A 26,430-nucleotide genomic window follows, 5' to 3' on the forward strand; every position below is an offset into this window, starting at 1 on the left:
AACAGGTACCTAAACCAATGGGACTGGTGGTGAACATTCAGAGGGTCTTGATGATTGACCTTCTTGCAGCTTTCAAGGAAGAATAACCTACCTACGTCCTACAGTTGCATCTCGTTCAAGTAGCGCTTTACCTATTGGAGGAGCGCTCTTTCAAATCAAGTGAAGATCGAGATATGTACTGCGCAACAGTAAGAAAGAGAACTGATTGATTGTTATGTACAACTGTATTGCACTCTTCAATTCAGTTTTGTTTGTGGCAAAATGGAAATCTTCTCAGCGTGTTGTGCAGTCTTCAAATTCTACTATTCCTCTTTGCCGTCTCTGAGGTCACCTATCTCCTTGAGTGCATCAATGTTGAAATCCTTTAAGAGTACAGATTGGCGGCCGTCTTTGGATTTACGAGTTTGTATCCTAATCTCCAACAATATGCTTTTGATCTGAGTTTGTGTGTTTTTAATGATTATGACACCCTGGGTAATCAAGCTCAGCACATATCTACCTAGAGATCACATCACGAGTGTCAGCTTCGTCATTTAGCCCATTGCTTGATGACTCTATGTATCAGCAACGCGCCTTCCAATCAAGTGAAATCGTTGGCGCAAATGTTTAGCTGAGCCAAGCAATATAGAGATCTGAAAGCTTTGATTGAAACAGTTGAGGAAATCCAGTCGGGATATCATGATCATGTCATACATTGTACGGGCAGAAACTCTTTCCACAAAAAGGCACTGTCAGCATCCTCACCGGCGCGGTGAATAGATCTGCGCTGACCCATCGGTTTATGTATCTTACAAGTCGACGTGTAAATTTAAAAACCCGTCCATACGTGTATTCAACTTGAACAAGCATAATCGCCAATGTTTACGCTTTGCCTTTGTGTGCGTTTTGAAAGTTCTCATCTCACATTTGTGGTCAGGTTTGTGTCAAAGCAAGTCGGCATTAGCATCAGCTGGTGTATAGAACCCTGCGGGGCCTTGCCGCATCATGACCGCACTATAAAAATAAATACTAAGCATCTTGATGATATTTGGTTCGGTGCCCTAGTAATGATCTTGCTTGAATAGTGATAGTGATTATCTCTATCCCAGGTCACCAGGTCACAATCGCGAGCAAGATTACGAATTGTGTAGAATTATTTGAAGTGCCATTGATTTGGTTTGGAGGAATGGTAGAATGAATATTAATCAGTATCGTATGCGTCGGCTGAGGTAATCATGGCCTTTGTGACCTATGTCCACTTTCAGAATATACATCTTAGACACAATTGCTGGTATTCACATTTGATATCTCCAGCTACGCATCAAAACAGATCCTAGGAATGATTTTCCTTATCTCACGTCACTCGACGATGTTTTCTGAGGAAGTTGCTCTGCTGGGAAGCCTAGTACACCACCGAAGGAAACGGTCCTTCAAATCTGATTGATACCCACATTTTACCTCCTCAGGTTGCTTCTTAAAATACCATCCGGAGGATATTGACCTCACTACTTGACTTCAATCTCTCCGAAAACGTTCTGAGGTCACTTGGCGAGTTAGAGTCTGTACCATCCGACCACAGCGCGATTTCGAAATTCCTCCTAAATGGGTTCAGCTCTTGGGTTGAGTGCTGGTGACCTCAGATCACACACCTGTGCCTCTCAAGAAGACTGGACGACATTCTATGAAGCTGGCCCTCAGATTGCAAATCCGCTTCAAGATGATGTATACAACTTGTACAAATTTCGCCTTTGTTTTCAGTCCCTTAGAATTCATACTCTACCCACCTTATAGGGCTTAATCTAATGGAAGTAAAAATCAGGTGACATCAGCTGGCGTATAAATCTTCATTGCCCATCTTTCTCAGCTTGGGAATGTGCAGTAGGCATTTTTGATGATGTTCGGATTGACCGCGATTCCCTCAGCGGATGCCTCAGCTCTTACCTCACTCTCTGCATCAAATCTTGCCATAGCTTAAGCCCAATCTATGGTATATAAACCCCCTTTGACTGGCCTCAAACTTCTGAACTCAACCCACTCGATCTCTTTCTGTTCACGCCTCATATCTTCGAACTACAATCCTTCCCCCATTTGCTTTCTACACTACCTTTCCAATCTTCTAGAACCCATTAGCTTTTTGAACTGCCTCGAACTACTCAAAGACTTTTTAACCCAGCTTATATCTTTGAGCAAAACTTAGTCTCTTGTTTCCTTGCCTTATTACCTCTTCAATCCCCATCAATCCATTAGTTTCCTAACCGCTTCAGACTACTTCAAAAGTCTCTATTCTATATTCGACCCACAATCCTTCCCCATTGGCTTGATTCACTGCCGTTTTAATCTTCAACAACTCATAGACTTTCTCAAACTACTCGAACCACCCAAAACCTCTCGATCGGAGCCTTATATCTTCGAGCTACATTTCCCCCTCAATTTTCCTGCCGGTATACCTGTCACAGAACCATTAGATTTTATCAAACAACTTTTAGTCAGTCATGGTCAACCAACGCGACCTTCTCCCAAATCCAATTGCTCCCCGCGACTTACTTGAACTGCAAAAAGACTTTCGAGTCGTGAGAAAACTCGATTCAGGCGGATTCTTCACGGTCTTTGAAGCTCATTCTGACTATCTCGGCTCTGTGTGTGCACTCAAGATAATTCCACATATCGACCAAACCGGCACGAACAAGCAACCTGTCATTCAAAACGAACTCGAGATACTCAACTCGCTCAAGAGGATCCCTTTCATAATCCAAGTGCTAGGTGTTCAAGTCTATTTTCACACTACTTGTATCATGTTTGAATTCTGCAACCAAGGTGATCTTGGTGAGATGGTACGACAATCTAGGATCCCCGAGAATCTCATAAAGCGTTACATACTCGATATCGGTACTGCGCTCCACCACATGCACCGTCGAAACATCATCCATCGTGACTTAAAACTCGATAACATACTTGTGGATCATATGGGGAATGTCAAGATAACTGCCTTTGGGTTGGCGACAGTCTGTCCTTTTCTTGGTTTGACCTCTGGTATCGTCGGTTCTCCTTGGGCTAGAGCGCCAGAGATGCTCACCCGAGCTTCATACAATAATATGGTGGATTGGTGGTCTCTAGGGATCATGTTATTCACAATGGTCACTGGAACGAAGCCTTTTGAGCCAAGTAAGTATTTGCTCATTCGAGATAATCTTTTATCAAAGTTCACAAATTGGGTTTTTTATTGACTCGACTTTTACCCTATTGTTTGGAATCAATTCTCAGGTGGTAGTAAAAACGTAGCATGGCATATTGTTAATTCACCTTTGATGATTCCTTCGTATGTTTCGCCCGCCTGCTCTGAAGTGATTGAAAGACTGTTGGCCAAGGATCCGGCGTTGAGAATAGGTTCTGTGCGAGGCTTGAAATCATGCAGTTTTTTTGAAGGTGTACATTTACGTTTTCGTTGATTGGCTTTCCATAGAGACGTGTTTTCACCAACCGCTTCGCATACCAAAATTTCATTCTCCTAATAACTTTCCTATCTGGTTATCAAATTAGACTTTTGGGCTTCCCTTGGAGATCTCTGTTGCTTTGCGTTTAATGTCAAACTTTTTATAATTAAATTCCATTTCATTCTCGTTTTTTTGGTGATTTTGATTTCTCATTTAAACATGGTAGAGAATACAAATTTGTTGCTTCATTTTAATCTTTCTTGCTGTCCTTCTTGAAGAAAACTAAACAGGTGACAGGTAAGATGTGCACGATGTCAGTGTTTCAATCTGAGCTGCTGGTCCGTGATCAACAGTGCTAGAAATAGAGTGCCTCCGTTCAGTTCCTTTTGAAATCTGGTCTTTGTTTACAAGATAAGAGTTTTGAAGCAAAAAACTGAGTTTAAACTGTCCTCAAATGTCGATCAGTTGGACAGTGTCCAACAAAAAATGTTGCTACAGATCACTGTCATCAAGCCATTCTTGATACATTCAAAAAATCCTAGAAATAGTGGGGTTCAGATGCAGAAGCGCGCGTGCATAATCCTAAATGTTATCAAATTCCAAACTCCGAGATACAAAGTTGAAAGAATTGTGGCCCTTGATAATATCTTGAAATATGATATACTTTTCTCTTGCAAGTGGTGCTAAAGATGAAGTCGTGCCACCTGTTGCACCACTCAGTCTCATGCCGGGCAAATTCAGGTCATGCAGTGCATACAATGTGCGCAGTCCTGGATGTATGTCAGGGCCTGAGGAACCTGTCAGGCATGCAGGACTCCTCATCCTGTACGCACTGTGTATCAATCATCTTGTTCAAACTACTTCTTGGGTTTTTGCAGTAAATTGGAGCATCCAACCTCCTGTGAGACTTGGAACAATATTCATTTCTTCTCAAAGGAGGCACTGCAAGGCGTTTGTTGGTACTATACACATGTACCATACTAGCATCATTATATGGGGTAGGAGATTTTTCCACCGAGCTGATTACACCAGATTATCTGGTGTAAATTCCTTTTGGTGGAAAATGTTGCGATGAACTGAAGCGCACAAGAAGAAAGACAGAAAGGGTGAGGTAAATGTCATAACATGTTAACTAATACTAATAGCAAGATGAAAGGAAAATATACCTGGAGCGCGCAAGAAAAAAGACAGAAAGGGTGAGGAGAGAACCCTTTCCTTGTGCAGCTCCAGGTCGTTTATATACATCAGTTGTTATGTGATAGTTAGAGTGTTCTAACAACAAGTTCACACAAACAGTTGAGTAGAAATGTATACACAATAGACAGGTTAGACAAGAAGCAGTGAGATGGTAAAGCACACTAGGGAAATATGACATCAGGGATACAAGCAAGTTCTTGTGGTGTGAGAAATTAAAGTATGTATTCCAACAGAAAATTCGATCTCAGGGGGGGGTAATTTGATTTTTCCACCAATTTTTTTTTTGAGTGGTGGAAAAAATCCGGTGCAGAAAATTGGGTGTTAAAATCTTGCAACCAGTTGCAATTTATATTTTTCCACCCAATTTTTGACACCAGATAAAGTGGTGGAAAAAACAGTGGAAAAATCTTGGTCCCAGATGGGATTTTTACTTTTCCACTGGATACTTGGCAACTAGGAGTGAACGCTTCTATATACAAGAATAGGTCACAGGAGGTATCAATGACATTGCAATCACATTAGATGTAAGCCAGGACGTGTCGCGTCTCACAGCACTACAATGCTGTGATTCTTACTAACCTTCTTTACCCACAGTGTCATTTTACTAGTCACTGGCAGGCCAGTGAGTTCCATTCACCTCAATCCAATCTCAATTCAATGTCAGTTCAATATCAGTTTGACCTCCAATTATATTTGAGTGGGGGATATGGATGGGCTGCATAATCACTGAAACCTTCCAGACATTCTGACACCTTCATGTGTGGACATGCAACCAAACTTTATTCCAGTTCATTCTGGAAGGTTGTTTGTCTGCTACTCTAGGCCACACATTGAGATTGGATTGATATTGAACTGACATGGATTTGAGATTGGGTTGAGATTGGATTGAGGTGGACATACTCACTGGCCTGCCAGTGAGTAGTAAAATGACACTGTGACCTCTTGTCTATTTTTTCGGAGTTGCTTTCTTCTTGACCATCCTTATATATAGTGGTGGCCTGAACTCTGTTTTCATCCCACACTTCTTATAATTATTTTCAAGTATTATAATCTTCTTCCTAAATCTGTATTATCACAATCTGTTTCCATTATATTATCTATATATCTTATATAACAATTTTTCGGGTCCCGCCACTCCTCTCCCTTTTATGTACATTTTTAGGCCACCCTATAGTGGACCTTTTTTGATGCTTGAGTCAATTGCTATGTACACGTCCCCACGCCTAGGATTTGTAATCATTGGGTTTGGGACAAGCCCTGGCCCCGCCGCTGCAACACTTAAATGATTATGTAAATCACTTGGAGGGGACTGTACATGCACACTATTCTTATAGTATACTTGTACACCTGCAATTAGGGCACCAAGCCCAATTCTAGCTGAAAGTTACATTGGTAGTTAGCTAGATCACCAACCTCCCAAAACCGCAAGCTTAACTAAGTCCCTCCCTGACCTGTACTGGCCAGACCAGAGGAGGGACTTACAAGTAATGTCAGAATTCTGGCTTGAGATCCAACGGTCCTTTCCGCAAAATCCTATGAATCCATCTAATCACAAAATTCCAGTATCAAGTGCCTTTGACATGATAATCAAAAATATGTGCAAGGGGCTTGCCAACAGATCCCCCTTGCCACTTTTTTATTTTCTCTCACGGCCTATAATATATCTTGAAAAAAGGAATGGGGCATATTTGGGGCCAAAGTGACAAACATGAATTTCAAATGCTGTGCGTTTGAGAGAATAGAAAATCATTAAGATTGAACAACACTTTTGCTAATTTGTTGTCAGTCAGAGATATTGGGATTTTTTGTGAATTCATTGGTGTTCTTGCTGTTCATTCATTGGGCAGAAAAGATTTGATGATTTTCTTTGTCAGTCCTGTTTGTGAAAATTTGAACAATCCATCTGCTTCACATGTTACGTCAACTCCAACAATTTGATCCAGTGATGTCTCCCACTTGATGAGTAATTTTTCTTTCAAAGCTTTGTAACTTTCTGAAAGCAATTTTTCAGAGCTTCCGGTTACTGCCCCATTTTTGCTGTGGAGCCAGATGATGACGGTGTCCACGCCTCTACGGTAAGATTATAGTGATTGGTCATACTGACTTACAGTAAAACCTAAAGCCATCAATATCTTGTGGATATGTTTCCACCAGCAGCGCGCACCTTGCTTGGTGCTGTATAGCGCTCTTAAGGCCTTCAATACTTGATTTTTCTTTCTCTTCTTTGACTCTATATCACTATGAAGATACACAGATGTGATATCAAAAGAGTGCACTGGCCAGTTCTGATGGGCTGATATTGTGAGCATAATTCTCAGTCCAGCAAACGTTGCAGTCAGGGCAAAAGTCTCATTATAGTTGATCCCTTCTTTTTGACTATACCCTTTTGCACCAAGTCTTGCTTTGAATTTCGTTGGATTGCCCTCAATATCTAATTTCTTATAGGTGAACACCCACTTCAGTCCAATTGATACCAGTCCATCAGGTTTATCAACAACCCCCCACACCTTCATCTTCTTCATCATGTTCATTTCAGTATTGCACTCTTCTTTCCACTTCACACCATCATTTGATCTCATAGCTTCAGCAAAAGAACACGGTGGTTGTAAGATCTTTAAGTAATCATTCCCATTAAGTACATGAGAGGCTGTTATGTCTTGCTTATCAATCTTCATCTCTTCAGTAAAGTCGCCAAGTTTGAGTGCATTGATGATATGAGCATGTGACACTGAAAAATAATAAATTGTTCCCTTGCTCAAAAGCTGGTTTGGAGTGATCTTTAAGCCAATTTTGGGAGGAGAGCTCCAACAATAATTGTAAACAAGCCTTCTCATGATATGTTGGTCCCTAAGCTTATTACAGAGTTTGGCCTAAAATACCATTGTGACAGTAATCAACAAACTGTTCAATGCCAAAAGTGGGTTTGGGCAACACTACACCTGGGACATATTCTACCGAGCTACATAGCTTAAATACTCACTTTCCTGGATCATCCCAAAGTGCAGGTAACATATGACTTCAATTACACTGAATTCCTTAATTGGGTGTGTTTGCACAAAGGTGTGAAATGAATTAAGTTTTAATACCAAATCCCTCACAGGTGGTGAAACCCAAAGCCTGTGTACTTACACCTAACGTGGCCTTCCTGTTCTGAGAGGTTGTGAGATTTAGTAGGGAAAAACTGGCACAAAAGAAAAACTTTGGTTGAAGAAGAGTTTATTGAATGCCGCTTGGGGACATCAAAGTCATGCTTTTCCAAGTAGCACACTTGGATCAGATCCTTCACAACTTGCACCATTCTCAAGATCTGATTGACACCCAAAACTGTGTAAAATACCTTGTAGCACATCGATGTGCACACACAACAAGATATGAAAAAAAAGAATAATGTTTTGTTGAACTAAGCGTGCGCAAAGCAGCTCAGACCTGCATATTTGTCTCACAAAGGGCTTGCTTCCTGAGCACCTGGACAAAGGGATAGTATTTGGATCCAAAGATCTGTTCAAAGGGAAAGTCTTTGGATCCAAATACCTGTCTAAAACTTCTATCATTCCTCTATGACTTTCTTTTTGTGTGTGCACATTGATGTGCTACCAAGAAATTTACACGGTGCAATCTAAAGAGGAAGACAACATTACACAAAGACACAATTGTGTGTAAACGTTGGAAAGACACAATTTGGATGGCAATGAAGACTTGAGAATGGCTCAATATATGGAGGATCTGAATGATGGGTCCTGCCTAGAAGAAGCAGGACTTTGATTGTTCAACAGGAAATTCGAAAAGCTATCCTGTGGCAGCAGTTTTTCCTTTGGTCCATTCTCTACCTACTAGATCTCACAACCTCTCACACTAGGAAGGCCACATTTGGTGTGGGTCCCTACACAGGCTTTGGGTTTTACCACTTGCAATTTAGTTGAGTTTGACTTGCAAGGGACTTTGTTAAGTTCATGTATTTGGTTTTGCAACTTCATTGGTTGTGCTTGCACAAAGGTGTGATAGATTTTTTTGTTTATTACAAAAACAAAAACAAATCAAAATGACCTTGTTCAAATCAAAACTTAAAGACAACAAAATCCTTTGCTTCAAGATGGTCAAATTTTCCTAGGTATACTAGTCTTCTTGGACCCAACATTTTTAGATAGTGTTTTCATGCAAACCCATTATGCACCCAAAAAAAACCATCCATACATGATCTGCAGTTTGTATTTCCAACTGAAATCACCACAAACATGTGACACATTACATTTGAAATTGAAGACCACTCTGGCCCAGGGTCTGGCTCCAAATGATTTTTTTGTGTTATATGTTGACACCAGCGGTAGTGAGACCCTTGTTAATCTTTGAGAAGTTTTTGGTACGTTTTGTGAGTTTCCAAGGTAGTCAGCCTCATTGAAATGTTGGTGGTAACAATGCGCAGTTACATACTGCTTCACACACACGAACAACGTCCTTGAAATATTTGCTGAAGGGCATACGAGTCTTCCGTTGTTTCTGCTTTATTTCAATCATATCGAGATCGCACTGGTGACTATTCTTTACCTCCACTTTCAATCACTTTCCTTTCTTTTCCACGTAAAATAACTCTACAACTAACGCAACGGCTAGAAGTACTCGACGCCAATATCCATACCTTCATGTATACCTTCATCACTACTTTAGTAGTCTTCCTCACAGCTTGGAACTCTGTCAATGGATTTATGCATCAGTGTCTTCGAAGTTTCAATTCTGTACCATCAGACGCACGACACATAGGTAAGTAATCATTCCTTTGACGTTGAGCTTTGTGTTGTCAGTTTCCTTCCAATTCCGCCTTCTGGGTTTCAAAGTCCTCATAACCTCTTTCCCAACTTTGAAAGATTGTCAGGTCGGCATCGGAAGACATTTCTCATGTGAAATAGATAATTGTTGGGTATCAGAGTCACCAGCCCGAGGAGATACCAAATATAGTGAAGTTTTTGATATCCTACTTCTCGTCAAGCTCACCAATCACTGATCTCACGACTTCCACGCGTTTCTATTATTTGTACTTCAATATATATAGATATACTTGATCACATCACTTTCAAGAATTGTCACAAATACAAGGCTGAATTTGGGAATTCTAAGCAAGAGAAATCTGAAGTTAGTGTTCAGGCTGTGGCTTATTGGGGATTCGATTGGAAAGATCATCTTAGTATGTCACTTGTATCTTTGTTTTCTCATAATCACGGTGTTTGATTCACCAATCCACTCAAACATGCAAGATCCTAATTTGTTCGAATCCCGTAGATGTGATTGGGCATGAGGTTGGGAAAGAGCCTCCAAAAAACCAACCACTGCCAGGATATAGGTGTTATGATTTGGAATCGCCACTTGCGCGTGCGTATCAGTTTAGCTCGAGATTAAAATTCGAATCAATCATGATCCTTTTTATCCTGATCAATAAACAACTGATCCTGTTGGTTACTCTTTGATTGTAAAACCCTCATTACCTTACTTCTAGAGTGCCGATCTGACAATTGCAAGCTAGTAGAAAAGCCTAAAGATCAGTGATCTCATCAACGCCTTCACGGTCAAGCAATTTCTCTCTTGATGCAAAGGTTCTAATGGTGCTCTACCCACTCATGACATGGGTCTTGGAGGCGCAAAACATTGCATAGACATTTTCATGTTCATGTTATAGTTAATTGATCGCCTAAGGTTCCACTACAAAAATAAACCTTTTACCATGTACAAACTACCATAATTCAGGTCTGCTCTGACCAATTCTTCCAATTGCAAAACCAATTTCCTTTATAAACTAGATCTTAAAACCCAACTCTTCGTAGAATCAAATTGGCAAGGTATGATGAGATTGCATTTCTGGGCCGAGTTCACTTAACTTTAAAAAATCAGATAGTTTGATCATCCACATCCTAACTTAATTCTCGCAAGACTCTTTCCTCCCACCCGAGCTCCGGACAGACACCCAGGATTACAAGGATCAAGTGTCTGACAGTGAATGAGAAACTTATTTAAGTTAGATCCACATGAGTGTTTCCTGCAAGACCATTCTATCCTATGTGCATTCTCCAACACTTCATTGTGATGGTATAATTCAAGAGATGGATACGGGTGAGGTACGCCCATCCGGTCGTGAACACACTCCCATCACTGTAAAAGATCATAACATTCTGAAAGACTTTTGAAAGTCTGATGAACATGAGCAAAACAGAAGGTTTAGTAGCTCTGCAACACGGATTCAGGTGTTGAGCGTAAGTGTAAGTGATATGAACTCTTCAAAAGAGATTGTCATGATGAAGTAAGATGTTGTGAGGCACATGAGACCTTCAAAAGAGAGTGTGGATATACACAGGTTCTTTGTGTGAAGTTTGCCTGAGAACATCAAATCCAGCTCAAGGTTAACATCAAGGATCCATTACATCAAACCTATCAAATCTTTTTCAAATTTAATCTTCAAACCTCAACAAGAGATGAATGATCATATTGTATTGATAACACCCAAACTTTTCAAAACGATTTATAACAGTCACACGATCCAAAGCCTCAGCAAGCCCAACTCTCAAATCACAAAAGTTAATCAATCCAATCCAAAAACCACAATCTAATCTTCATTCTTTTCTTGTATATAATTAGTTCATTTTTTTCCTACAAGTGTCTCTCAAAAAGTCAAAAGAAAAGTAAAAAGAAAAACTGAAGAAAAAAGATCATCAAAATAAAACAAACAGATTTAATCAAAAAAAAAGAATGACAAAAAAATCATCATCAGATTTTTAAAAAAAAACACTTTTCATTCACTACAATTCATCTTCTCTTTCTCTCTCTATTCTTTATTCAATAATTCCGGTCCACCATTCGCCATCATTGCCGAAGCAAATCCTTTGCCATTTGAAAACCTAAAAGCTCATCAAAAAAGAAGAAAAGTATCAAAAGAAACCCCATTGAAATCCAAATCAGTTTCGTTTCTTGACCCTACTCTTTACCTTTACTCAATCCCAAATCTTTGATAAAGCGGGAGGAAATCTCATCAGAAATGAAATCCCACTCACTTTCGTATAGGTAACTCTGGTAATCTAATCAATTCGGGTGCAGCACCTGAATTGACATTTTCAGATATCGAAGCATCACCCCCATTACCAGCTAACGCACCTACGTTTCCAGAACCAACAGGAGCAGGAGATGACGTGCCTCTTCCAGCCGTTCTATCAAGACTCGGTGTAGGTGTCTCACGTTTAGTACGAGAAATCTAAAGAATCCATTCCTAACTTCATCAGTGGTTTTTTTCTCAAAGACTCTTTAAAAAAATCAATCAAGACTGACCATTGGACCAGCTTGATTAACCAATGGCATCGGATTCGTTCTACGAAAACTAGCTGGAAGAGTAGGACCTCCCAAATTAGGTTGAGGTTCAGCTGAGAGTGGGACTGTATATCTCGTTCTACCAGATCCAGCTGATGGCCCACCAGCTGGTGATGCTTTAGCATGAGATGAAGCTGCTGAACCTAAGATGCCTCATTGAAAACCAAAATCTATCTTGAGTGACAAGAAAGACGAGAGAAAGGATCGTAAAAAGTGAATGGCAACTTACCAGGTCTAGATGGATGATGAGGTTGGAAGTAAGCCGTGCCCGACTGAGTGACTGCCAGAGGAGTACCAAGACCAGCAGGTTTAGTTTGTCTTGAGCTCACGTAATCAGAGTGTTCATCTACACATTTCGAATTGTAAGTAAATTAACCATCTACCCAGATTCACATAACACTCATCTTCATTGACACAAAACAAACTTGCTTACCTCCAACATAAGTCCAAATCCAGAATGGAATCCCCGAGACTCCAATCACTTCTCTACGTTCCTTTTTCCATTGTCTCACCCTAGGCGTTCGTTTCTCTAAGGGATGGATAGGTAAGAACTGAGGAGCTTGCGTACGCGGCACAGTTCCAACCACAGCTGGTTTATAAGCCGGTACAGGTGGTGGTGGTGGTGGTCCGAGACTATAATCATGTTGCATTCTTGGTTTTGGAATCGGGAATGTCACTTGTGTAGGCTCAGCATCAGTCGTGGTGAATGGGTCAGTGGCACTAGTGACGGATTGTGCCAATTTCGATCTATCGAAGAAAAGATCATTCTCGAATTCAGGATCAAAGAACCATCTGATTACAAAGCAGAGCAAATCCTTACGTTGGTTTCTTGGTTTTCGCACCGGTCTTGATTGCCTTTAACACCACAATCGTTCGAGAGGCTGGAGCAGGTCGGCTACTTTCTGGCACTACCGATGTTCCAGCTACTGGTGCAGCTTCCATAGGTATCACTCCAGATGCAGGAGCTTTCCTGATCACTTTCTTTCCCGTCTCGTTCTTTCCAATTCCAGTTGAAGACTTTTTCTTTTTCTTTTTAATCGGATTCACACTGCTACTGCTCTCGATAGGTACCGGATCAGGTTGAGTAGCAGCAGCTGTCAGAAGCTCTGCATCGGTCAAAGGCTGTAGCTTCACAGGACGAGATCGAGACATGAGACCATCGAGAATTTCATTCGTCTTGGGTCTTGGTGCTTTAACTTTGATAGAGGTAGGTGGATTCGGAAGATCTGATGTGTAAGAGCTCAAGTCACTATCATGACCTGTACCGGTCTGTAGAGTTTCGGATTGTTCAGATGGATGCGGAAGAGGTGGAGCAGAGACGGGCGGAGCTTTAGTATTCAAGGTCGACTTGCGCTTCTTCACCACCCGGTTCACTGGATCTTTAGTTCTAGATCGCTTGGAAGGATTCGAAGTAGTGGTAACAGGTGCAGGTGGGGTGGGTGGTGGCGAAGGAGCTGATGAAAGACTATCGTCTGAAGAAGCGAGTTGATCTTCTTGCTCTTCTTCTTCACGATGAGCATGATGAACTTGTGGAACAGGTCGAGGAACAGGAGCAGAAGCTGAACCAGGAGGAGGACCGGCTAGTTTGATTTTGAGTTTAAAGCTACCTGAAGGAGGTGGGATGAGGGGTGGTGGTGGTTGTTGTGAGTGATTTGAATTGGATGGATTACTTCGTCGAGGTTGAGCACTCATGTTGAAGGATGAGATGAGTTGAGTTGAGATGATTGAAGTGATGAGGAAGTCGATCTGATTACAAAAAGTCGAATGTGGTCGATGCTGAGTGACTCTGATATCGGAAGTAGTAAGTGAGCTGAAGTTTCCCAGTCATGAATCCCCTGATCAAGACATGAGACTGGTAACTGGTTACGCCGCTACTACCATTTCCCAAATGCCCCTGTAGACTTCGTTTGGTCGATCATCAAATTCAAAGACGAACCCAAGTTCACTTGATCACTTCATTCTCATCCTATACCCTCTCTCCTGATGCTGTTGGTCAATATCAGTCTAGATTCATATCAACTCATGATTCATAAAATTGGATTCCTCATTTAACACAAACCCTCAGTTTCGAGTTTCTAAAAAATCAAATCTTTTGAAATCAAGATGATTTTACCGACAAATGACAAACTCGTCATTAATTGGCTCCAGGCTTGCTCGCAAAATTCCTCAAGCTTTATAGAAGTTGATGGTGACTTTTACAAATCAGCGAAAAAGATCAACTCGTTCAAACTATTGTCCCGATTTTCAAAAAAATCAAACCAAAGGAACCATAAAATCTTGAATGAATAAATTTCATCAAGCTTCAAACTATCCAAAAGAATTTCGAATATTTCAAAAATCAACAGATCCATCAGAGTCATGATGACTTTATCACTAATTTGAAAGATGCTTGAATAAACCATCACCAAATATGTATACCTAAAGCCATTGAAAAGTTATACAAGATAAGAAAGAACAACTCATCCACACGATCCATGACGATATACAAAAATTCAACAAGTTATACTCTTTCACCAACCAAATCGATCAATAAGATAACTTTCAATATGAAGATTTATTATAACCTCTACCTCTACCTCTCCATCCAGCTCGGTCTCCTCTCGATGACGAAGACTCAAGTTTAGGTAAACCAAGTCTCGGTGAAGGGTTTTGAATCATAGGAAGAGATTCAAGTAAATCCAAAATCGAATCGATGCAACTTTTTTCAATCGGATAACTAATGAAACATTTCCCAATTCCATTCAACGGGTTCATCGATTCTACTTGTTTATCAAATGGATCTAATTGTAAATGACGTTCGTATCCCTATTGTAAATCAATCAATCAAAAACACCTCATCAGTTTATCAAAAAAAGGGTGCTGGACTTTATACGTCATCTGGTTTTTTTATGGATGGTTTTGTATACTGTGGTTACTGACTTCAGATGGATGAGGTGGAACCCAATTCTTGATCCCAAGTCTAAGAATCCCCTGAGCTTCATTCACATTCTTTAATGTCTCATGATCTGTTCTAACATTTAATCGATTCGAACATTCCTTTACTCCAAAATCCAATCAAAAAACCAAAACCAAAAAACCTTCATCAAACCTCAATGAGATATTTCTTAAGATTTATAGATAAACTTACCAAGACTGGTGTGTTGAATTCAATTAAATCAATCGTAACAAACCTATGACTCTCACGTCGATACTCTAGACCAATTTGGATCCATTTAGACCTTTGTTGTAAATCAAAGTTTTGACGATCTATAATCACTGAAAGTCCCTTTAAAAAAAGAATTTTCATCAGAAGAAAAAGTAAAAAGAAAATCATTCACATTTTCAATCAGAAAATCACTACTTTAGATATCTTATATCATAAAGTTCAACTTGAACAAATTTTTATTTTTAGGAGGAAAAATTCAAAGATGTTCAAATCATTACCTCTCGAAGACTTCTTCTTGTAATCCTTTCACATTCTTGACGTGTTCCTAAAACGTCTTGAGAAATTCGAACATAAGACTTTTATTTTTGCGAACCATTTAAATCATTTATTTGATCAGTAAAACCAAAATCAAAAAAAAAATCACGAACAGAACGAGTTAATTACAAACTCAAAACAAACCGAATCAAATGATACTACTGCATTAGCAAATGTACTTTTTCCACTTCCCCTATTTCGATTCATAAAATGAGATATATAATTACATAGATCGAAAGGGATACTTATCAAAAGGTTTTCACTCACACTAATCCACATAAGATTAACATTCTTTGCTTTTTATCATCTTGCCCTTTGGTTACATTGAGCTCTACTGGAGGTAAGCGACTTTCAATCGACCGAGTTGGAAGCATTTTATAAAACTTCTTCAACACGTTTCTCAAGCTTTCTCATCGAGTTTTATCATCGGATGCGGATCGCAGGCTCTGTGCAAGGGTCGGTTCTCGTGGCGCTTTACCGGGACCGCTCGGGGACTGCTCCGCGCGGGCTTCAGCCAATCTTCGCGGGTCAAAGGACCGTCAAACATTCCTTTGGAATCAGAAAAACTTGATCCTTCACATCAAATTTATTTCAGATTGGCTTGAAACAGCATTGCAATGTCGGCTGAACGCAGTGAATTCCATCTTCAATGGACTATCTTGCATCTTTTCTTTGGATACCCAAACACTTGAACATATCAGAGAACATAATTGAAGACAATATGTATTGTAATTTATGAGAGCTACGCGACAGAGAGAGAAGTTGAGAAATTCGGAATAAAAATATCAAGGAATACATTTGAGGAATACATCATATCAATAATCAAACAACCTATTAAGATTCACTTGATTTTTTTTATCGTTAGTGGAATTGAGACACAGCGGAAAGTGACGACAAACAGATGATTGATCTTTTTTTCCAAAGAACATGACGGGATTCTTCGTCAATCCTTTAGAGGTCTATCATGATTTGGTACCATCATATCTAATATGCATCGTAGGGATACCTGAATTCGAACCCGCAATCTTGAGTTTTTCCAACTTCCCTTGACCACCGGGCGCCCGTCTGACTTGAGGAAGTGATAAAACCTGGCTGATTACGATAGGCACAATGTTTTCAAAGACCGAGAGACAATATCCCTCAACTGTAATCAAATGAGAAAGACAGATAGGAAACGGTCTCGAATCAGAATTTGATCGTTTGATTAGATTGGCACCATACATAGACGAGCTTACCATCTAACAAGCGCAAGTAGGAAGAGGTATCTCGATCAAGTCGAAAATCGCTGTCAATGATTCCAATAGGTAGCTAAAAGGAGTATCACGTTATTCAGTCTCTTGTTTCAAAGAAAGATAAGTCGAGTGATCCTCACAGAGCGAGAATTCCTATTTTGATATTCGGATTTGAATACCATACCACGCAAAGATTCATTCCAGTGACCAAGACGTGTGGCTTCCAATGCATGCCTAGAAAATGCCTCATGTAGTCCAGGTTCGTTGTTTCCCTTGATGATCGTTTCCAAAGTTTCTCGAATTCTGGGAACTTCATCCGGCTTGGTAACTTCGGGCAAAAGATAGTCCAGCGCATTTGCCGTACCATTTACGATGGTAAAGGCCAAGGTGGAAATTGCTCTCAAACAGTCAGCTGCTAGTTCATCGGGCGACAATGGGTCAACCTGAGCATTGTTCTCAGCCGTCAAGGTCTTATAAAATGCCAAGGTATCGCCATGTCCGCCTTTAAATCCAGGATCTTGACCAGACACGAATTTGACAGTCTCTTCAAGCGCTCCCAAAGCCCCCATCATTGCCATAGATGCGCCCTTCTTGAACGTATCTCCAACTGACTGTATCCCGAAATTCGAAAGCAGAGGGGGTAAGTCTTGGAAAAGTATAAGGCTTGTAGAGATCAGTTCGGGGTTTTCTCTTACGTGAGAAGGGGCGCATCCTTGAATGTGAGATTTGATCTGCCAGGTCAACCCAGAGGCAGCTATTCGCGCAGCTGCACGAGCTTTGAAAGATCGCTGAGGTGACTCGGTTAGATAGCAATAACTAGGGGTACAGAATTTACTTCAGGATGTAGGCTGGAGGGTTTTATGCTTTGGTTCGAACTTACACATCACTCAAGGTAGATAGAAGAAGCTGTTGCGAGTGAATGCCAGTCTCGACAAGGCCGAACACATGAGCGAGCCTTAAGAGGATACATCAGCGCAAATTGTTGAAGTGTATCTGAGTGAGATCACTCACCATCCCGAAACCAAAGGGTTTGTGACATCCCGAAGAACATCAACTGTCTCATCAGATGAAACTGGGCTTCGCCTCGTGGAGCATTCTTGAATGCGGCTGTGAATGAAATCATGGTATTGTTTTACATCTTGATGATACATCACTTTCTCCACTGCCTTATAGACGAGCTTGATGTTGGAATTCATGTGGTCCTGAGAAAGATAAATTACGGGTGGTCTAAGCATCACACGCGAAAAACACAATCGAGTACTCAATACCAACTTACCAAACCGACGATCATGCCCATCCTCTGAGCTTCTACCCTGGGAGTATCTTTAGATGATAGGATAGTATCAGCAATCAACCTCGAGATGACTTGGATGCCATGCATACCTGAAAGCTCATAAACCAGCGTTCTTTCACCGCTCTGGATCTGTTTATAACCAATGATAGGTTGTACGGGAGGATCGATCGCATAGTTGAGTGCCTTTTGGTGGCTAATCTTCTGCATGACGGAATATGAGTGCTGAGGTAGTATGAAGGGAACTGATAACAAGCGATCATATCAGAGGAAGCGACATCTTGTAAAATATTTGAAGTTTTACTTACATAGTAGTGCAACATCATTAAACGCGTATTGGTTGGGTCTGAGAGTCTCAATGGAGGAAATCAGTTGGCCATAATGCAAGACAGGACTGCGGCTCAAAAAGCTCACAGATTCTCGCGTATCAGTTTTTCGAGCATTCCTCCAGGTGCGCCGTTTTGAGGATCAGGCTGGCAGTCAGCGAGTCCCCAATTGGTCATAACATCTGCAGTTGCATTATCCTAAGAAAAAAACATATCTCAGGATCGTGGAGGTCAGATAGGGTGATAGAGTCAAGTTCCTAAATACCGTATAGAAGCGATCTCCTCGAACCAATGCAACTATGAATAGCAAAAGCAGGATACGGTAAAGATGAGTGTTTTTTTAAAAGCAAAGGTTACACAAGAACGATACTAACTTGCGTCACTTAGTATAGCTCGACTGATGGTATAAGGAAGACAAACACCCGATCCCAATCTTGGTTTTTTGGCTTCCTCTCCGTGCAGACCAACATGAAGCGGAATGTTGGCTGGGTGTCCGACAAGATCCTCCATTGCAGAAGCCTGTGGATTCAAATTTATGTCTTGTGATCAGTTGGTCTAGTTTCGTGGGCTTGGATGCAAGAAGGTCTTACTGACAATTTCTGGGTCCGAATTCCACTCTTGGAATGTCTGGAATTCCTTCAAGCCAATAAACGCCCTGAATTCGTTTAGCGTACATAATTTCCAAACATCTCTGCAGAAATCAAAAAGCGCAAGCATGTCAAATCTTAAGAGAGATCCACTTGGTAGACCTATTCCTTTGATGCACACCTCGCCGTCCGCATCCCTTGGCATTCAATCCAGCGCATTACTGCTGGTACATGTCTGGCTCCGAAGGCACCTGCAACTTCATATGTAGAATCCTTCAAGATCCTCGCCAAATCCTCATCGCGGAATTTACTACTTTGCGAGTCCCTCTCATAAACACCTTCGGACTCCACCACGGGTGGACCCTCCACAGGTATTCTGACTTCTCGTTTCGATAACTGATAAAATCAAATATCTATCAGCAAGCTAGATGCGGAAGCAAATCTCAAATCTCAAAATTGTCAGCACTAACCTTCCAAACTTTGGGATTATGAGCATTTTCATCGGCAGCATTCAACTTGGTTTTCAAGATTTTAATCGCATCCATCAAAGTCGACATATTCATCTCGTCCCATTCTAGTTAAAACCCTCTGTTATCAATAGGTCGTGAATATTTCTCAGGACAAAGGCTCTCGCACTCACTCCGACTTGGTAGAGCTTTTTCAAAAGTTGACTCAAGCCATTGCTAAACAAATATAATGAGGCAGAAAGAATGATGAGCTTATACTAAGAACAGTCTTCTATCATATAAATAAGCATCTTGATTCAACTTACGGTCTGAGACCACGAGATCGGGGCGTGCCATCGATCTGGGAACAAAAAACTCGAGGCGCTATTCAGTTCTTTCATTCACAAATTATAGGCTGTGTGTGGAACGGATTAAACCCACAAAGGGTATTGAACTCGACGCTAGTCGAATTTCCAGTAGCCTTCGGAGTGGTACCTAAAATGCTTTTGATCGGAAGTCTAGGGTTGAGACTCCAATCGCTATCAGCTTGCGTGGTGTTCAAAATGGCCTTGGGGAGTGCGAAGCGAGTGATGATCAAGGGGCCGATGAGTTTCTTTACGCGTAAATCTATGGAAATTTACAAGCAAAGGGCCCACCTGTAGATAATCTCCAAGGATGATGCCAGCGTAATAACCGCAATTAACGTGTCGTGCCGTACCAAAGATCTCATCGTCTTGTTGTTTCAATTCTTCTTCGCTCAGTTTGCTCAGGTCTGATTTCCAACTACCGCGTTCATTGAGTTCTAGTAACTTCTTGGCGATGCGGTTGTCTATTTTGGAAAAAGACAGATCAAGAGTGAGTTTCGGGTGAAGAGTTCAAGTCCCGTCTTTAATCCTCACTTACGATTCCTGGAGAAGAGAACAAGCAAAGCACATGAAGCTGGCGGCATCATGAGCAATCGATCCGAGGCAAAGGTATCGTTATACAACAAGCCACGACCAAGCTGTTCTTTGTCGCGTATACTTGCTTGTTCCTTATCGCTGACGCCATATAAAGGATCCAAAGAAGCATAAGATGACGTCAAATTCTGCCACGGGCTGGGCTTCTTGGGTTTGTCGTCGGCTTGTTCTGTGTTCTGATCCGATTCGTGATATTTGTTCGGGACTTTGACTTCTTCGCGATTGTTGGTCCAGACTGATGGCAATGGCAACCATGAACAATCATATGTCAGCTTATATTTCCAAAATTCCTCGTAGACCAAGATCAATCACAAAAGAAATGAACTGACATATGTCGTGAATGACGATATTCGCAAAACCAAAGAATAAACTGGAAATGCGAGCTGGGTGAGGGGTAAAACCTTCGTACCCCGTAGGACGACGTAGAATAGCATCGAACATGTCTTCGGGCTCAGCTATGTGAGTCGGAACAGGATGAACCGGTCGAACAGATCTGGAATACGGTTGATTGGCAGCTCCAAGGAGCGGATCACCAGTCAGGTTGTTGTCACTTCCATCAGCTTTCCTGAAGCGATGCTTGGGATTCAAATCCACTGTTGGAGGATGAGAGAGATCCTGTTTATTTTTCATGCGAGGCAAATATTGGGTTTCAATACATTTAAAAAAGGACAAAGTTCAGAAACACTCACATTCCAAAGCAAAGTGATAAATTGATTCTGAGCCGCATCAACATATTTATTAGGAGCGTTATGTCTTCTCTTTCCAGCACGAGAGAGAAAAGCGACGACTTCTTCAAGTTGAAGTTTTCGGTCATCCAATGGTTTTCCAACGCTAGTCAATAAGTTCGCGACCATAGCAAGGTTCTCTGGTACCAAACCCGCCAAGGTTTGTTGAACAGCGAGGTAAGCCAATGAAGTTGATTTTTTATTATCAGTGGTAGCTGATTCTTCATAGTTATCCAAATGACCGTATTGACCACCCTTGGAGAACAGGTAATGCGAGACAATTCCAGCGGTCTGAAAAATTCAAAGGATGTCAGAATCATCCTCTAGAAAACTAAAACTCAATTGATCACAAGAACGTACCTCTTGGAATTGAGCAACTCTACGCCATAATCCAGAATCGCTTGAAGTAGGTAAATCAGTAGCTGAACCAATCTGTAATAGATGAGTATATCCTCTAGTCTGAACTAAAGCTTCACCAGCTTTAGGCTGGGAAGACTGTTGAGAGTGATAAGGTCTGTTGGCAGTGGTTTGTTGTGACATGGTTAGATAAAATCAGATTATATGCTAGCAAATTATTTGTAAAAGGTTGAGAGATGATTTGGGTGTATGATGAAAGTTTACTATGATCGATAAATGGTCAAGAGAGATAAAAGAACTTATAAAGTGATATCATTCTTCACAGCATTCCATTAAATCAAATCAACACTTTAGTTCGATTTGATTGATCTTATATATAGATATAGACTGTTTAATAAGATGACGATGATAGCCAGTGATAAAGCCATCCAGTGATGATAGATTAAACTCAATTTTCTTTCTTGAATCGTTAATCGGGATCTTCATTCAATCTGTTTCAATCTGTTTCAATCTGATCGGTTGTCGATTCAACCTCTCTCTCTCTTCGCGTGTTTGAAACAAAAGAGACTTTTGAGCCCGAGACCGTGATTGGCTCATGAGCTTGGATTTGACTAGGTGACAAATTACAATTGTGAAATCCACTCAGCGCGCGGCCTTGTCTGTCTCATGATCACAGTGCTGTCTTGGTGGAGATGGGCAGCAAAATCGCTAACTTAACCCAAGTCCGATCGTGCAAAAGCTCACGGTAACCCGAAGCCGAGGCACGAGGGACTTGCACATTAAATAACATCCCTGGTGTGACCAATAGGCCCCAAAAGTGAAATTTGGGTCACTTTTGGATACAACCCATCCTATCTCATTCAACATTACTTTGATGTTGTTTCTGAAACTGGCTGGTATGAGTTCAGCATCTTGTACATAACTTCTATTAGAAAAAAAAGAGAATCAAAAGTGCCAGCTCACAAGAATTGAGCTGGAAAACGAGTAACAATTTTGTTCAGAGACATTACAGAGAGTTGATTGAAAGCTCAGATTCAACCGAGGGCATGTCAGAAACTTGCCTCGGTAGCGACCCATGCAGCGATGAAAAGAAACGAGTTCTGAGAAAAGAAACGAATCTCGAGAAAGGAAATCATCTTCAGAAAGAATTTACCGATTTCAACCGTTGATGAAATCCGATCGACTCCTGTTTATATTCTCATATGGATCCATCAAAGTCATCGCCAGCTCGACCTTCGGATGTGTCTGAAAAGCTTTCGTCCGTGACGGGCGATCTACCACCTGTTATCCTTAATAAGGCAATCTCAAGCAAATCAAATCAAGAACTCGCTTCTTATATTGGATTGAAATTCCTGAAGAAGTATAATCAGGACGCTCGAGAATTGCAAAACAAGGCGGTTCTGGCTGCGGCTAGAGAGGAAATCGTATTTTTGATTGCTGGTACTGGATACGGAAAGACACGTATCGCTGAGGTTTTTAGATCGCTATTCAGTGTGAAGTCACTTGGCATTGTACTCATCCTCAACCCACTCGATGCCTTGGGAGACAATCAAGTTTTGGAAAAGAGGAAGGATGGCTTGAAGGCAGTAAATTTAACTGCCTTGAACTTTACTTCGGAGGTGGCACACGATATTGAAAAGGGTGTGTATTCCTTCATCTATCTGGTACGTTGCATTTCTTTGATGCTTCATGATAACCATCACAGTTTTGTACAATATTTTTTAAACTGATTGGTGTTGTATTATGTTGAAAAATCAGAGCCCGGAAATTTTTCTTACGAATCGTACCTGGCTGAGAATCTATAATAGCATCTGGTTTCGGAGACGGCTGATTTTGAAAGTCGTTGATGAAGCCCACATGATCTACGAATGGGGTTTGGTTGAAAGTGGTCAGGCGAAGCATATGAGTGTCGTCAAAAAAGAGCAGGATGGTGGCAAATTTCGACCTTCGTGGGGAAAGCTCTGCTTACAACTTATGGCAACTCGACATGTACCACTCTTGTTAATGTCAGCTACCTGTCCAGCACCACACTTTGATGCCATTATCAATAATCTCAGTATCAAACGCGAAGACATAACAGTTTTGAAAGGCGAGTTGTGTCGGCCGGAAATCCAAATTCTGAGAGTTGGAGTAGCAGCAATGGGATCTCTCGACTTTCTCAACAAACATTTCTCCAAGAGAGTCGACATACCCGACAGCGAGGTTGTCCCAACCCTTGTCTACTCAGGCTCTCGCAACGGCACTATGCATTCTCTCAGAGCAATGAACAGATCTCGAGATACTAAAGGTGACGAGTCCAATCCGGATAGCACCTTTGGTCAACGTTATCATTCTTGTTCGGGAGATCAAACAAAGCTTAATCGTATTCAGGATTATACAGATCGTAAATTTCCGATAATGTCATGTACAAGTGCTCTTGGTCTTGGACAAAATTGGACTCATGCAAGGATTGTTGTTCAGCTCGGCCGAGCTGGTCTTTCTGAAGTTACACAAGTGGTTGGTCGAGTCGGAAGGAACAAGAGGCCTGGGCTTGCTGTGATCTACCTTGAAGAGACTCGAAAAGAAGGTTTAAATTCGATAGATGACTTCAAAGACATGACTTCACAAACAGATGACCAGAGAATGGATGCGTTGAAGGTTTCAAAAGTCTGTGTGAGGATTGCTTTGGTGCTTGCAAACACGTAGGTTGATACTCTAGCTTTTTCATCTTTGGTCAATCCTAAATCTCACTTTGGTTGTTGTGTACATAGAACAGGATTTATTCCAATGTATCCCGATCATGATTCTGTTCGAAATGAAGCTCAGCGTCAAAAAGATCAAGGCTTTCCACCTTGTCACTGCGAAATTTGTGAGCCAGAGGAGTGTGAAATCCTAGTCCGGAACCTCCACTTGTTTACATCATCCAACTTCGAAGAGGGTTTAAAAGACCCACGATCACTTGACCCCGATGCCGACTATAGTCCAGCTGGGATGAAAGCAGCAGAGAAAAGTGGTACTATTGTAAACAAGCGAAAGAAAGTCAATCAATCTAGAGAGACTGAAGACATCGACTTCCTTGACCTGATACACGAGCTAACGCAAGTGTTCTCAGATCACTTTGGATCGATCTACAAGGATCAGGCTCCGTTTCCGCCGTCTGTCCTTTTTGGAGAAATTCATCTTAACAAAATAATTGATCACATTGAATCAATCAATACTGAAGAGGACTTAAGTGAAGTTATCGGTGGTGATGCTTTGTTGGGAAGCATAAAACACCTACTTAAAACAATCTTGGATTGGAAATCCGACTTTTGTGGCGAGCAACACTACAAACGAATCAAAGAGGAGAAACAGATTTCTGACCTCAACAATCAAATTACAATTGAAAGGCTAGAAAAACAAGATGCTGATCGGAAAATGAAGCAACTGGAAAATTCCTCGGATCAAAAAAAGAAAGCCGATGAGAAAGCGCGAAAATCACAGGAGAAGATTGATGAGAGGAGAAGAAAGCATGAACAAGCGGAATCAAAGAGGCATAAGCGCGCCCAAGATGATATTGAAAAAGAAAAAGTCAAATTTCGGAATCAGAGGATGATGCAATGGCTACGAGAAGGTGTTCAAGAAAATGATCTTGATGCAAAAGAGCTGGAGTATCAAAGGTGAGACTTGCCTGTTTATTCTCCTGCCTCCCAATCACGCAGCTCAGGATCAATTTGAAACTCGTATGGATCTGACTCTTCTTCCACATTTGATGTGACTTCGGAATTGTAGATCCCTCGAAAGGGCCAATGAAATCAGTCATTTGTCCCGCTCAGAGAATCTTGAGACAGTTTGACTGTTCCGAGGAGATAGATATCAGGAATCAGACCACTTCTTATTGTTGATCCGGCTTGACAGCTAATTAAGTTGTTATCTCGAGCAAAGCCAACAAAGTTCTGAACTGTATTGAGTGTGAGCAATGTCTTTGATGACTGGTATGTGTCATTTAACCCTGAGCGCCCCTTGAGTGTATGAAGGAGCTTCCGGAGCTGAAAAGCAGATGAGTCAGGATCATCAAATCAGACCATGATATAGCTCACAAATTACTCACATGGGGTACACATATTGAAAATGTATCCCTCAAGCGAGAAATTTCTGTCCCACTCCCCTATGTGAATTCAAAACCACTATATAGATCAACATCCACTTTAATAGTATATCAAAGAGAATAACTCACCGATCTATTGTAGAAATACTTTATCCAATAGTTTTGAACTTCAAGGAAAAAATCCTTGGCCACAAAGTGATTTTGTCGTCCGCTTGGAGCAATTAACATTGAATGTAAAATGACATGAGCCATTGGCTGTGGGAGTGTTTTGGTTAAGAGAACAACCACTCGTGGAAGATAGGTTGAGTAATGAGTGAGACCATTCATTCCTTGAATCATCACACTCCATCTCTTCCACATAAGCATGAGACGGCCGATATCTCCCGCAGACATTGCTCGCTTTGCTTCGACAACAGTCGCAAAGTCTCGTAACCTCAGCAAAAGCTGGCATTTACGCTGGTCTTGATCCTTTTGGGCTGCAGGAAGCGCTGATGTTGAAAAGATGATTTCAAATGTTTTATCAATAACTTTGTCAAATTCAACAGCATTTGTATCAAACCTTTCTTCAAGATCTAGTTCAGTCTTGCCAAGGATTTCACTGTGTATTTTCAAAGGTGTCAGTTTCAAATCGTTTTGTTCTACCAAAAAAAAAAATCTTTACAGAAGTGCATAGGTTATTGTGGCTTCATGAATTTTCTCGATCCATCGAAGCATTGATGTGAAATCTTTCTTTGCTGTTGGAGGTGCTTTTTTTCCTGAAAGGGCAACAACAGTCTGCCATGCGCCAAAATCATTCATGTCGGATGGGTCTCCCCAATGATGGAGAAGAATGGCTTGAGCAATATTCCAAATTGTATGTCCAGCACCTGGAAGAAGTAAGATATTCTCTAAATTCTCATCTGCGATCTTTGTTGCTTCACGCTGATTTCGTAGTCCATCAAAGTTGAGGCAAGTACCAAGATCACCCTCCAAAATGTGAGTTCGGTTTGAAAATTCTTCTTTGGTCAAACCGGATTGGCCAATCACTTCCTGC

At 41.1% G+C, this 26,430-nt stretch overlaps 7 protein-coding genes across 7 annotated transcripts; 4 read left to right on the forward strand and 3 right to left on the reverse strand.

Annotated features, from left to right (window-relative positions):
- Positions 1-2,471: 2,471 nt before the first annotated feature.
- Positions 2,472-3,203, forward strand: MELLADRAFT_87329 (uncharacterized protein; the record flags this gene model as incomplete). Its single annotated transcript, XM_007410354.1, has 1 exon — positions 2,472-3,203. One exon carries the CDS (start codon positions 2,472-2,474, stop codon positions 3,201-3,203), a length of 732 nt encoding a protein of 243 aa, XP_007410416.1.
- Positions 3,204-9,244: 6,041 nt separating this feature from the next.
- MELLADRAFT_124289 (uncharacterized protein) lies at positions 9,245-10,142 on the forward strand (the record flags this gene model as incomplete). Its single annotated transcript, XM_007410355.1, has 5 exons — positions 9,245-9,362; positions 9,467-9,556; positions 9,652-9,783; positions 9,879-9,968; positions 10,093-10,142. The coding sequence occupies 5 exons, from the start codon at positions 9,245-9,247 to the stop codon at positions 10,140-10,142; spliced, it is 480 nt and encodes a 159-aa protein (XP_007410417.1).
- A 1,270-nt stretch (positions 10,143-11,412) lies between these two features.
- MELLADRAFT_116582 (uncharacterized protein) lies at positions 11,413-13,739 on the reverse strand (the record flags this gene model as incomplete). Its single annotated transcript, XM_007410493.1, has 6 exons — positions 11,413-11,485; positions 11,639-11,835; positions 11,910-12,091; positions 12,178-12,294; positions 12,382-12,695; positions 12,769-13,739. 6 exons carry the CDS (start codon positions 13,638-13,640, stop codon positions 11,413-11,415), a joined length of 1,755 nt encoding a protein of 584 aa, XP_007410555.1.
- A 750-nt stretch (positions 13,740-14,489) lies between these two features.
- MELLADRAFT_106856 (uncharacterized protein) lies at positions 14,490-15,782 on the reverse strand (the record flags this gene model as incomplete). The annotated part of the gene is made up of 6 exons (XM_007410492.1): positions 14,490-14,753; positions 14,868-14,984; positions 15,076-15,213; positions 15,372-15,449; positions 15,553-15,601; positions 15,676-15,782. 6 exons carry the CDS (start codon positions 15,780-15,782, stop codon positions 14,490-14,492), a joined length of 753 nt encoding a protein of 250 aa, XP_007410554.1.
- Positions 15,783-16,034: 252 nt separating this feature from the next.
- On the reverse strand, positions 16,035-21,565 carry MELLADRAFT_116583 (uncharacterized protein; the record flags this gene model as incomplete). Its single annotated transcript, XM_007410491.1, has 18 exons — positions 16,035-16,552; positions 16,644-16,716; positions 16,781-17,251; positions 17,336-17,456; positions 17,652-17,842; positions 17,917-18,127; positions 18,346-18,455; positions 18,523-18,554; positions 18,632-18,776; positions 18,852-18,948; positions 19,026-19,240; positions 19,315-19,418; positions 19,485-19,527; positions 19,947-20,119; positions 20,194-20,484; positions 20,579-20,864; positions 20,939-21,265; positions 21,335-21,565. The coding sequence occupies 18 exons, from the start codon at positions 21,512-21,514 to the stop codon at positions 16,371-16,373; spliced, it is 3,252 nt and encodes a 1,083-aa protein (XP_007410553.1).
- An 812-nt stretch (positions 21,566-22,377) lies between these two features.
- MELLADRAFT_87332 (uncharacterized protein) lies at positions 22,378-22,597 on the forward strand (the record flags this gene model as incomplete). The annotated part of the gene is made up of 2 exons (XM_007410356.1): positions 22,378-22,396; positions 22,437-22,597. 2 exons carry the CDS (start codon positions 22,378-22,380, stop codon positions 22,595-22,597), a joined length of 180 nt encoding a protein of 59 aa, XP_007410418.1.
- Positions 22,598-23,953: 1,356 nt separating this feature from the next.
- On the forward strand, positions 23,954-25,254 carry MELLADRAFT_116584 (uncharacterized protein; the record flags this gene model as incomplete). Its single annotated transcript, XM_007410357.1, has 3 exons — positions 23,954-24,012; positions 24,082-24,969; positions 25,082-25,254. 3 exons carry the CDS (start codon positions 23,954-23,956, stop codon positions 25,143-25,145), a joined length of 1,011 nt encoding a protein of 336 aa, XP_007410419.1.
- Positions 25,255-26,430: the final 1,176 nt, after the last annotated feature.

This window comes from Melampsora larici-populina (assembly GCF_000204055.1).
Source record: "Melampsora larici-populina 98AG31 unplaced genomic scaffold MELLAscaffold_20, whole genome shotgun sequence".
NCBI classification, from domain to species: domain Eukaryota; kingdom Fungi; phylum Basidiomycota; class Pucciniomycetes; order Pucciniales; family Melampsoraceae; genus Melampsora; species Melampsora laricis-populina.